This window comes from Cnephaeus nilssonii (assembly GCF_951640355.1).
Source record: "Cnephaeus nilssonii genome assembly, chromosome: 1".
Lineage (NCBI taxonomy): Eukaryota > Metazoa > Chordata > Mammalia > Chiroptera > Vespertilionidae > Cnephaeus > Cnephaeus nilssonii.
In genome coordinates, this window is record NC_137072.1 from 83919341 (window position 1) to 83932144 (window position 12804).

The 12804-nt window shown below is 39.8% G+C and overlaps 2 protein-coding genes across 2 annotated transcripts in view; one reads left to right on the forward strand and one right to left on the reverse strand.

The window, feature by feature from the left end:
* IGFBP7 (insulin like growth factor binding protein 7) overlaps positions 1-3911 on the forward strand; it is a 65626-nt gene extending 61715 nt beyond the window's left edge. The window contains exons 3-5 of the mRNA XM_079770792.1: positions 1518-1634; positions 2235-2361; positions 3653-3911. Coding sequence (XP_079626918.1) covers positions 1518-1634; positions 2235-2361; positions 3653-3672 — 264 coding nt within the window. The 3' untranslated portion in view covers positions 3673-3911. The remainder of the gene's footprint in view (positions 1-1517; positions 1635-2234; positions 2362-3652) is intronic.
* POLR2B (RNA polymerase II subunit B) overlaps positions 3821-12804 on the reverse strand; it is a 45714-nt gene continuing 36730 nt past the window's right edge. Inside the window, exons 17-25 of the mRNA XM_079770758.1 lie at positions 11720-11816; positions 10612-10706; positions 8998-9248; positions 8828-8917; positions 8472-8579; positions 7628-7741; positions 6826-6986; positions 4582-4777; positions 3821-4089 (exon numbers count right to left, since the gene is read on the reverse strand). Of these exons, the coding sequence (XP_079626884.1) occupies positions 4000-4089; positions 4582-4777; positions 6826-6986; positions 7628-7741; positions 8472-8579; positions 8828-8917; positions 8998-9248; positions 10612-10706; positions 11720-11816 (1202 nt within the window). The 3' untranslated portion in view covers positions 3821-3999. The remainder of the gene's footprint in view (positions 4090-4581; positions 4778-6825; positions 6987-7627; positions 7742-8471; positions 8580-8827; positions 8918-8997; positions 9249-10611; positions 10707-11719; positions 11817-12804) is intronic.

Below are 12804 nucleotides of genomic sequence, written 5' to 3' on the forward strand. Positions count from 1 at the left end.
GGAATCTTTTCCTTTAAGCTTCCCCCATTGTGTGGGGCAGATCCCATGGGCTTCCTTAGGGCTTGTCAACTGGGGGGAGGGGGGTTGGGGGAAAGAAAAAAAATAATTTTCTACAAACTTGCCAGAAACAAGCAAAAACGCAGCTGCTAGACTCTGCTGATTTCCCTCTGCCTTCAGCGTGTAATTTGCCACATGGGTGGCATAAAGCAGTTGTTTCAACCTGCAGATCATGAACCACCAGTGAGTTCTGAGTGTAATGTAGGAATCACAGCCAGCATTTTCTTAAAAATAAAAAATAGAACAGAAAATATCTTAAGGCATCACATTTAGTAAAGGCATCATTTCCTAAAACCTTCCTTTGGTATGTTCCACGTCACAATGCAAAATGTATTTCTTACTTTGGGCCATGTCAATTCACTTTAAAAGTCATGGCTTAAATAAACAGGACTTTTGTTTTCTCTCCACTGTCCTTGTAACCAAACTGCTGAGAATACAGGCTTTCTATGCATTCCCATGTCCAACTCCACTTTAAAGCACAGAACTGGTTTTTGGGTATAAGTATTAGAACACTGAGGTTCAAAGGTGGCATGTCTTTCATGCTCCAGGATTCTCAGCAACACCTGAACCAACAGGACACCCCTTCTCTCCAGACACCAGGCGACAGCAACACTTGTATGGTGGTCACAGCCTGATGAGTGGTCTGTGATTTCCTGGTCAGTAGTTACCTTGTGATGTTAACCCGCAACCTAGGTATGTGCCCTGACTGGGAATCGAACCCTCAATTTTTGGTTCATGGGATGACACTCTAAAACAACTGAGCCACCTGGCCTAGGCCATAGTTTGCCTTGATAAAAAGGGGGAAAGTTACTATTGGCCTCAAACCAAGGAAACTGCATTTCTTAACCCATCCTGAATCTCATGATACACACAGGGATAGGCAGTAAGTTTTGTCATGAGAATGACATAGGCATTTATTTGACAGACGTTTTTGTTCTCAGGACTTTAGTAAATATTTGATGAACCCTTAGCCCTCAAAACAAAGAAGTGGTATTTAACTCAACCTACTGGTTTTCATTGATGAGGCTGTTGCAGAAAGAACCCCTGCACCTGGGCTCCTGCAGATCCCAAGCATCAAACCTACCTAGCACTGGGTGATACCATTTGCCACTCAAACACGTCTTGGGAAGCAAGAAAAGGCCCAGCACAGAGAAGCAGGATTTATAAGGGCATGAGTAAATGGTGTCGTCCAGGGGCAGGAGTATGATGTGTATTCCCCAAGCATGCAGAAAAATACATTAATACATATAAGGTTATATAATTTAAAATATGGGGAGGGAAACTGACAGGAATAAGAGGATCTATATTTTATGTACCTGTTCAGGAAAAATATGAAAATTGCTAGTTTTAATCCAGTTAAAAAGTCTGATGGTACTCCTTGTGCCATTATAGAAATGTGGCCACTTCCAAGTTGATGATTCAGGGCAGAGAATGCAGACTATTTCCCTCTTTTTTTGCAGGTAAAAAAGGACGATAACAGATTTCACAGGACAGAACTCTTGCCTGGTGACCGGGACAACCTGGCCATTCAGACCCGAGGTGGCCCAGAAAAGCATGAAGTAACGGGCTGGGTGCTGGTGAGTAGCAGGAGCTGGCAGGGCTCTCGTTGTTGGAATCAGACACAGCAGGCCTGGCAGAGACGCCCGGTGCACTGCCCGGCTGGAAGCACGCACACGGAGCTGCTGCTCCACTTCCAGATGCAGCTGAGAACAGCTGAAGTTCATGGGATGTTTGGCAATGACCAACAAATAAGAACTAATTTTTTTCCCTTTACTTCAAAGCAAAATTCTCTCAGACCTGATCCACGCATTAAGTACTTTAATCAAGTACTGATTAATAGTTATTTTACTTGACCTTTGATAGTTGTAGATACTCACTGTGCAGTACCAAGATCATACACCCACCCTATCAAGGTCTTCCTCCAACTGCTGTGTGCACCTCTCCAGTTGTTAACCTCTGCAATGTGAACGAAAGTTGTCGGGAACATTTCCTCAGCATCTCCCAGCAGACCAAATCCAGTAGTTGTGTAATTCTCCTAGGACGGGTCTAGCACTATTTCTAGCAGTATCTTTGCTGTGAATTCCCTAGTCATCTTAGGAAACAAAACGACTTCGTTGAGACCACTAGAAAAAGAGAGAACCAGCATAGAGGCACTAAAGATTCTTTTCCGTTCACAGTTATCTCCACTCAGTAAGGAAGATGCTGGAGAATATGAGTGCCATGCATCCAACTCCCAAGGACAAGCTTCAGCATCAGCAAAAATTACAGTGGTCGACAGCTTACATGAAATACCAGTGACTAAAGGTAGGTACTAATCTCAAGGCCACTTAAGGACTAGTGCTTTTGCTTAATGAAGAACAGAACCAAGTTAGAAAGTATCCGACAGCCCTTAATGAAATTCTGTAATGTCAGGAATCCACAGGGGCATTAAATGTGTAATCAAAATGTAGAGCACACAGCTCCAGAAGTACATCCGGGTGGTTGATGGAATGCTGTTATTACAGCAGACTCAGATGCTTTCACCTTATACATGAGACAAAAACTCAAACTTGACTGGGATGGCTTACATTTCCCATGACTATCTATCCACATGGCATTTTTCCGTGGTGTTGTGACTATTATATTAAATTCCCATTTAAAAGGAAATGATTGTGGGTCCTTCCCTTTGAGCTCGTTATTTAAAGAAGCCAGAGAGGAGAGTATATTGGCAAGTACCCAACTCTGTTCTGCCTCTATCCACTCTCGTGTCAAAGCTTCCTCTTAAGCACCCATCCTCGTAGTATCAGAATGATACTACTTTACATGTATATAGTTCTATTAGACTGATGTCTGGATTGGCTTCTCCTTAAGCCAAAAATAAGAACAAAATTTATTATCAGCATTTGTCAAACCATTCCTCTGTGTGGATCACTCATCTGTGGTATGAAAGGAAGAAATACCAAGTAAAGATGTTTGATCAGATTCTCTTCAGCTAAGATGTGTAAAGCCAGGAGATGAAACAGACAGAGCTAAGAGTCATGTGTTTGAGTCTCAGCTCTACCACTATTCCACTTTAAATTGTGAATGACAGCTGGATGACAAGGAAAGGTCCTTAGCCTCTCTGGATCTCAACTTGCTGGTTTGTGAAATGTGCTCTGCCAGTTCTGTAAAGTCCATCTCTTGCCCTGGCTGGTTCGGCTCAGTGAACAGAGCGTCGGCCTTCAGACTGGAGGGTCCCAGGTTTGATTCCTGGTCAAGGGCACATGCCCGGGTTGCGGGCTCAATCCCCAGTAGGGGACGTGCAGGAGGTAGCCGATCAATGATTCTCTCTCATCATTGATGTTTCTACCTCTCTCTCCCTCTCACTTCCATTCTGAAGCCAAAAAAAAAAAAGTCCATCTCTTACACACAGATCAATACAACAAAATTGCCTTCCACATTTAAAATTGTATAGCTCAAATTCTAAAGAGCACTCCACCATCTATCATCTATACAGTTACATATCCTTTATCCCCCACATTTTAACATCATTTATTTGGAAACACTAAGCTACCTAAAAATTAGAAAGTCAACCATGTACATACATGTAACTAATTTTTTTCTTTTTTTTAAACAGGTGAAAGTGCCAAGCTATAAACCTGAAGAATATATTAGTCTGCATAGCTAAACGTAGTCATGGATAACTACTACCCTGTTCTTGCCTAATAACCAGTTTCTTTTCATCCAGTCCACTAACACCTTAGTTATATTCACCGACTTTACATAAAGATAACAAACACATCAAGACTATCTACAAAAATTTATTACCTATTTACAGAAGAAAAGCATGCATATCATCAAACAAAACAAATAAAATGCTTTTTCTCACAATGTAACACATATTTGTTATTTTTAAAAGCCGTATCATAAAAATAAGACACAAAAGGCATTTATAAGTGTCTTGTTGAGAATCTTTTGAAAGAGCTAAACACTCATCATTCGAGGTGCAATACTCATAGACATAAGCTCCTGAAACAACAGTTTGCATGCATAAGGCATTCGCACCAAAGAAATCTGAAAGAAAAAGAAAAAAAGTAATTAGCAAAGTTATACTGAAATGAGCCTACTTCCCTACCCCAAAAAAAGGCAAAGACTTGGTGCTGAAGATGATGAACAAATGGATAGGCTGATACAACTCATTCTACTAACTTGGCCCAAGGTGATTCTTTCTCCTAATAGGCTTTGGTATTTGACCCTTTCTGCCAGACATAAGCACCCTCCTTAAGTAAAATGCTTTTTAAAAACCCTCTTTTGAAAAGTTCTTGTACAAGGCCTTTTCTGAAAAAATGAACAGCTTAGTGATATTAACATAGTAAAGTTTAAACTGATTTTTAGAAAAAAATCAAATTTTTTTTTCCTCATTTAAAACTAGGAATCTTACAGAGGCATGCTGTTCAAAATTGTGAAAATGCCAATCTGTCCCATCACACTAAATCTGCCTGGGTAATTAGCCCAACATGGTTATATCCTAAACAGTTAACAACTGGCCAGAAAGTCTATACGCACCTGGGTTTTATTCCGACAGCCCCTGCATTCATATGTATGGGTCCTGGTGTTAGCAATCGCCATTATTCCACAAAGATTGCAAACATGAACCTGATATGGATCTGATGCCTCAAACAGTCTTTCCCTTAAAAACTGGGCTGCCCCATGGGCAATCTGACAGTCTCGTTCCATTTCTCCAAAACGCAGGCCACCATCCCTGTTAAGAGAAAAACAGATTATTTTGTATTATTTTCTACTAGAGGCCCAGGGCACAAAATTTGTGCACAGGTAGGGTCCCTCGTCCTGGCTGGCGATTAGGGCCGATCAGGTTCCCTGCCTCTCCGCCTCCTCCTTCCCTCGCCACCTGCACGCCTCCCCCACACTGCTTCCCCTGCCTCCACCTTCCCTCACTCCCTCGGCGCCCCACCGTCACCGCTGGTCACCCGCCATGTTCTGCACCGCCCCCTGGTGGTCAGCACACATCATAGCAAGCGAACGAGCTCCCATTCTCCTGGTTGAACTCCCAAGGGGGCACTTTGCATATTAGCCTTTTATATATATAGATATCAACAGCACCGTGACTAATGGCATAGGTAATGAATGACATTAATAAAGAAGAATTAGACTCTAATTTGTATATACTAGCATTTTTTCTACATGGGGGGAAGCAGAGAAGTCTACCAACTATTTAATGTGCATTAGAAGGTCCCAACATAGAGTAAACACATTAGATTCTCACATATAGCATACTAGTGGCCCAGTGCACGAATTCGTGCACATTGAAATTAATTAGAAGAAGTGTTTTAACAACACTATTCGCCCTTTCTCTATAATAGAATTGTCAACCAAATTCACAATCGTCAATGACAGATCGAAACACAAGCATGTGATTGGCACAAGAGCTTTATATGTATCACGCATGTGCGAGTCAACTTAGCCTTACATATAGAATAAACTTGCTTTAATTAGAACTGCTTTTCTGATGTAGCTAAACTTTTTCCAGCCCAGTAAAGCACCCCAACTTCTCTTTCAGGTAACTGTCAGCAACACAGCAGTAAATATTAACACAAAGCACATTATTATTGTAGATCATGCAGGACGAACAAAGGGTAAAATATCTAACTGCAGCAGTGTTTGACTATATTCTGCGCAGTGAGAAAACCTGAAGTCATTTTCAAGGTCCACCATTTACTTCTTTTCAGTCGGATCAAGTTTCTAAGCTTTCTAAATCTCCATTTTCCAGCTCATGAAAAGAAAATAGGATTCCACCAAGTCTCCTATCTACCTACTCCAGGACTTCTGTGAGGATCAAATGAGATGAGGCATGACACAGGAAAACACTTCACAGACATTTGGTTAAAGTGTAAAATGTTTGCACCTAGCTATAAAGCAAAGTCATCTTCCTGGGCTGAAGAAACTCCAAGGAGGCTAGTCGCTAGGGAAAGAAAGCCAGGCATTGCTATGTGACATCATTACCCGGAGCCTACAGCCACTGTTTCTGGGCTGGGCTGGGTTGTGGGCCGCGTTTTGCACCATGGGGTCTCGGCAGCATCAGCTGTGATTTGGTGGACTGTCACTCCAGGGTGGTGACGGGGCCTGTATCCCACTTGGGGGAAGACGAATGTTGCTTTGTGGGAGCCAGGTCCGTGGTGCCATTTCCCTGTAAATGGCCAGTGCACGTCATGGCAGCTCCTGCATTGAGCGTCTGCCCCCTAGTGGTCAGTGCACATCATAGTGACCAGTCGGACGGAGGGAGGAACACTTACCATATTAGCCTTTTATATATATAGGTAATTTTCCTCATAAAATACAATGAAGTACAGAGTTGAGTCTCATCATGCTATCATTTAACTTACTAGAATTCAACTCTGTACTCAAAAATGAGTAACAAAATTTGATCTCAATAAAGTAGCTTTTCAATGAATGAGTCTCCCAGGCAATAAAGCCTGAAATGATAAACTGCTGCTGGCAAAAGGAGTGGAAAGAACGAGTGAATGAGAGGTTTTCCCAGCATGGGGGTGAAATAAAATGCATTGTTCAGATGACCAGACTGGTGGATGGTGATGGCTTCCTTAGTATTCTTAATACACAAAAACATGAAATCAGCTGAGTTTCTAATGTTATTACTGAAAAACAAATCACTGGTCAACTTTGAAGGATGCTAGATAACCAACTCATTAACTGATAAGTAAAGGGAATGAAATAAACATTTATCTTGCCTTTACTATGTGAACTATGTCATTGACAATGATGCAGCTCTCTTACCGGGATCTACCCTCCATGGGCTGTCTGTTAAGGATCTGAATAGGCCCCCTAGCACGAGAATGAATCTTGTCATCCACCATATGCTTCAAACGCTGGTAATAAGTGGGGCCAATGAAAATTTGTGATGTGATTTTTCTACCAGTGAATCCATTGTACAAGACCTGAAACAGATTTTGAAGCACAGACTTAAAAATATTGAACAAGTTCAAAGAATATATGTACATATACTGTATGATTCCATCTATATAAAAATCAAAACAGAAAAAATAATCTATACTGTTAGATGTCAATAGAGTGGAGCGGGGGAGCTAGTTACTGGAGGGAGACACAAGAGGGGGCATCTATGCATAAAAGAGTTCTGGTCATTTAATTTTCAGGATGTGGAGGCCAGTCACATGGGTATGTTCACTTTGTGAAAATTCAAGCTATACATTTATAATTTGTACACATATTTGAAGTATATACTTCAATAAAAGGTTTAAATTCTTTAAGAATGAAACTACATTGATACAGCCATTCAATGGAATAAAAGGTAAGCATACAAAAGAATAAGGGCCTGGCCAGTGTGGCTCACTGGTTGAGTGTCGACCTATGAACCTGGAGGTCACAGTTTTATACCAGGGTTGCAGGCTTGATTCCCAGTAAGGGGCATGCAGGAGGCAGCCGATCAATGATTCTTTTTCATCATTGATGTTTCTATCTCTCTCTCCTCTGCCTTCCTCTCTGAAATCAATAAAAATATGTTTTAAAAAAAAAGAATGAAACTACACACATACAAAAAAATACATAAGCACAAACATACCTCATTTCCTCTGAGATGGTAGCCATAATCAGACAAAAGGTTAGAAATCTTCTGCACATTAACGGCATCATTAAATGGAGTGGCATCACCAATTTCACCCTTGTTAGCTGAAACCTTTACCAAAAAAAGTAATCTTTAAAAGCCTGCTTCCTTCTATTTTCCCTTAGAAAGCTGTATCAAAAATATATTCAATTAAAAAAGCTCATTCTGAACTTTAAAAAATCTGTTATGGAAAGCTATAATATCATAGGTTCATTTTATTAACATAGTATTTATAAGTTACCTAAAAAATAAAAACTCAATTATAAGTCTTCAAATAGGAAGCTATCCATGAGAACAATTAAAAAAAAAGAAAGAGACTTCTAAACACTTCCTATGGCTCAAGGAAAATACATTTTAATGCCCTAAAACCAATTACTCTACTTGTTAGGCTGCAACCATTCTACCCTAACAAGATACTTAAAAATAGAAAAACCTCCACCAAAAGATGCACACACAGCTAATAATATAGCTATAAATTTAAGTTCTCAATGAACTAACCATCAATGAGTTAACTCTTATCTATAGAAAAGAACCAGTAAAAAGGGTAATCAACATATATATATTTATATATATATACTGCTTTGATATAGTAAATTTTATAAAAATTCTGACTTACCTATAACTGCAAATTTTTGCAAAAAGAAAAAAGGCATAATTAATCATAAACAATTTGTGATTGGTTATGATTATGCCACATTAGCTTTTTCCAAAGTACCCTGAGTTAAATATAAGAGAAATCACCTATCATCATTTTGGAAAGAACATCAATTTGGAACCCATACTGTTAAAGAAAACCTCTTACCTTCCCTTGAAGACATTCAATCAAGTGACCAATTGTCATACGAGAGGGGATGGCATGTGGATTTATGATGATATCAGGGGTGATTCCTTCGCAGGTGAAAGGCATATCCTATAAATGAATTTTTTAAAAAAAATCTTAAACTTAAATCTCTTAGCTATGGAACAAGAACTGATACCTCTTATCTGAACTTTTCTGTGTCCTAAATTCTGTCCAATACAGCATGTTCATATACTTATTCAACACTAAAATTAAAAGTCAAGCCTTTATCACCTTTGGGCTCTTAAGTTAAATCATTTGATTTATAAAATGTTAAACAAAACTCTGGGTTAGGAGTGAGGCAGATAAAAAATACCTACCTCTTGTCTATACTGAATACCACAAGTACCCTTTTGACCATGTCGACTGGCAAATTTGTCTCCAATCTGTGGAATTCTAACAGAGCGTACCTGAATTCATATAAAAATAGGTTAGTTAAGTCAATCTGGTTTATTTTCCATAAATAGCGATATGACAAAGCTATACTCACCCTTATTTTACAAAATTTATATCCTTCCTGGTTGAGAGTTACCATAACTTGGTCCACAATGCCTGTCTCACTGGTCCTGAGAAAAGTGCTACAGTCTCTCTTGGTATAGCGTCTATTAGTGCTCTCCAGTTCATCTTCATTTTCAGGCAGGGTGACTGTTTTGCCTATAATAACATCATCTCCCGATACACGGACCCCGGGAGCTATCAGACCATCATCATCCAGCTTGTCATATATGGCATGCCTCATACCTAAAAAGAAACAGACATGGCATTTCTAGAATGGTACTACCACATAGAAAAGTATTTAAAATGTCACATAATCCTCTCCACAAAGATTAAAAACCAAATACATAAATCAATTCTAAGTCTGAGAAGTTAACAGGAATCTCTAACACACCATGACCATCCTATATAATGAAAAGCTAATATGCAAATAGACCAAACAGCGGAACAACCGAACAACCACTCACTATGAGGTGCACTGACCACCAGGGGACAGACACTCCAACCAGTAGGTTAGCTTGCTGCTGGGGTCTGGCCGATTGGGACTGAACGAGACAGGCCGGACACACCCCGGATCCCTCCCGCGTCCCTCCCTGGCTCCAATCGTGCACCAATGGGATCTCTCAGCCTGGCCTGCGCCCTCACGCAATCCGGGACCCCTTGGGGGATGTCGGAGAGCTGGTTTTGGCCCAATCCTGCAGGCCAGGCTGAGGGACCCCACTCGTGCACAAATTCGTGCACTGGGCCCTCTAGTTCCAAATATTATAAACTATTCTGAACTCTAAAAAGCACTAGACTGAGCACTGGAAAATCAAATTCTCCATCTGCTGGGTGACTTTGGATAAGTGTGTTGCCGTCTTCTGACCTCTATATTACATGAGAATATATCTATGGCCTCTACACACATCCTCCCACAGAAATTTTCAATGTTATCTTATGTAAATCGGGACACCAATTCACTATTATATAGAACCATCCCAGGAAACGGAGTAATAGGAAGATGCCTAGGGAAACAAAACCCACTGTACTTCATGCAATACTATTAGAAGTCAAAATTGAAGCAAAGATACCCCATTTCCCTAGGACATTCTATCCATAATACCGTATACATATTTTTAGGTGTCGGTGAAAATAGTAACAACTAGAAAAGAAGTTTGAGTTTTTAGAAAAAAAAAAAGAAAAAGCTAGGTATCCTCTCATTTATTTGTTAAATGTATACAAATACTGTGACTAGATAAATATGGTCACACCACTATGTGAAGAGAGGAGTGAGTTCCCATGCTAATACATAAACTGAGGGACAGGACACACACAGAACAAGTGAAAATGAAGCTGAGGTGTGTCCCATGATATCACACAACCTCTCTGATTTCCAAATACCCTCCTCAAAGCAGGATCTACCAGGATAGAAGAACTTGTACCAAGCCCACTCCTAGGTACAAAATATTTTGGCAAACACACATATTTTCTTAAATATGAGTTCTAAGAATGACATAAAAACAACTCCCATGCAGCAAAAAATTAAAGGGGTGTAATAAACCCCAGAAAAAGTAATTAGGAAAACCATGCTAACTTTGAATTCCATAATTTAAATGCCAGTATCACTTACCCTGGCATGTTTCACGTGTAGGCTTCTCAAAAACTTCTTCTTGGTCAAATCCTTTTTGAGACTCCTGTTCTTTGTATGATCGATAGAAAACAGACCTAAAAAACACATAGTTCTGAAGGTAACTTCTATTTTCCTCTAATAATAGGACTTAGAATATACCAATAATTTTTACTTAATTGATATTTGGAAAATAACCTAAATCATGAATCGAGGGTAAGAGTTATTTAACTATATTAAGGTCAAAGTGAAGTCCTAAATGCTGTCACATGGGTGATACATGTAGCACTTGACCCATAACCTGAACACAGCTGGAATTATATGTGAGAACAGGAAGGACCTAATGTCACTGAGTCCAACTCCCCAAAATAAGAATCCTTCCATAGGACCTCCAGAGATGGTCACCCAGGATCTGTTCCAGTAGTTCAAATGAGAAGTCTGTGACATATTAAGCTATAATTTCCACCCTCTGGTCCTAGTGTATCTCTGAAACCACACAGAAAGAAAAAAATCCATCCTCTTCTAAATTCCCAGTTTTTTAACCAATCTTCATATGCCGTGGATTTGAAATTGCTTGTTAATAAAATAATAGCATAATAAAAAAGAAGATGGAAAAAAAAACACATAATAATTTTAACTGTTATTTATGGTCCTAAGATTATAGGTTTATTTTTACTTCTTAGATGTTTCTATTATATCAAAATGCAAACATGTTATTTGCTTACAAAAGGGGTGGGGGTGGGGTCAAAATATTAGCATCTGAAAATCCTGAGATGCAGGAAGCAGTATCTTCAGTTGTTCATGACCATCAACCAGGCCGTCTGCTTTCTGGAGTAAGGCATTCATTTCACACACAAAACTCTATACAGGCATCCACACAACAGCATGTGCCTGCCAGATTGCCACTAAGCTTCATGAATTGAGGCAAAAGATTAGGTCTCTTAACAGAAAAATTTATCTGCTGTCAGATCAAAATTTCTTCCAGCTGACCTTCAAAATCACCAAAAAGTCTGAACACAGAAAAGTCAACCCTATTTTTAGAGAATTTTTTTTATTAAAATATTAGTATTTCCACTGTATCTGTGTTTGACAACTTTTATAAATAGCTGACCTGAAAAAGCCTCGGTCTACAGCTGAACGATTCATGATAACAGAGTCTTCTTGATTATATCCAGTGTATGATGCAATGGCCACAATTGAGTTGATACCTGTGGTGCATTGAAGAACACACATTAAAGCATCATCTGGGAAACAAAGAAAAATTGCCCCTCTCTTCTACATCAATTTTATTTCGCCATATTTGCCACAAATGTTTTCACCATGGTAATTGTCAAAGTCCACTCCTCCTGGAATAGCAGTCTGTGAGCAACCACTCTGATGGCTTAACATTTAACACAAGCAAACCCTAAGAGCGGTCATTCCCAATGTATCCTTTCTGATAATTAGTTATTATACATACAAGTTACCTCTGATTTATAATGTAACTCCCCAAACCAAGTTTCATGATTCTCACAGTAACCCTGTGCCATAAACAAGGTAGTTATTATTCTCATTATCAGAAAGCACTAATTAAGTAATTTATTTGTGATCCAAGTTAAAAAGCAATAAGCTGATTTCTGTTTTTAGGTTTGAACCTGGTACTACTACTTTCCAGCGCTACTCTGCTCCTAGATCCTCTCCCTACACCACCAAAAAAGTGCTATTATATCTTAGCCACCACAATCTTACTCTTAGTTGCTGCTGCCAAGACTACTTTTGATGAGACTGTAAAAAAAAAAAAAACAAGGAATCAAGAAGGAAAAAAGTTGAAAACACACTAGATTACAATATAAGGAATTATTATTCAGTGTGAGAGCGGTTTCAATTAACATAACCCACATATTTGTCAATCAAGAGATTTTCCAAAAATGAAAATACACTCTAAAGCTATCTATAATAATAAAGGATAATATGCTAATTAGTCCGGACCTCTTACAGACGTCATTCCGGACATCCTTCCTGACAAAGCCGGGACTAGAGGGAAGCCGGCCTGGGTCCCAGGTGTCTGTGGGCCGCCCAAGGGAAGCCGGCCCGGATCCCGGGTGCCTGCCAGCAGCTGGAGGAGGGAAGCAGCCCGGGTCCCGGGTGCCTGCCAGTGGCCAGAGGAGGGAAGCCCAGAGGGAAGCCCGGTCCCAGGTGCCAGGGGAAGGAAGGCCT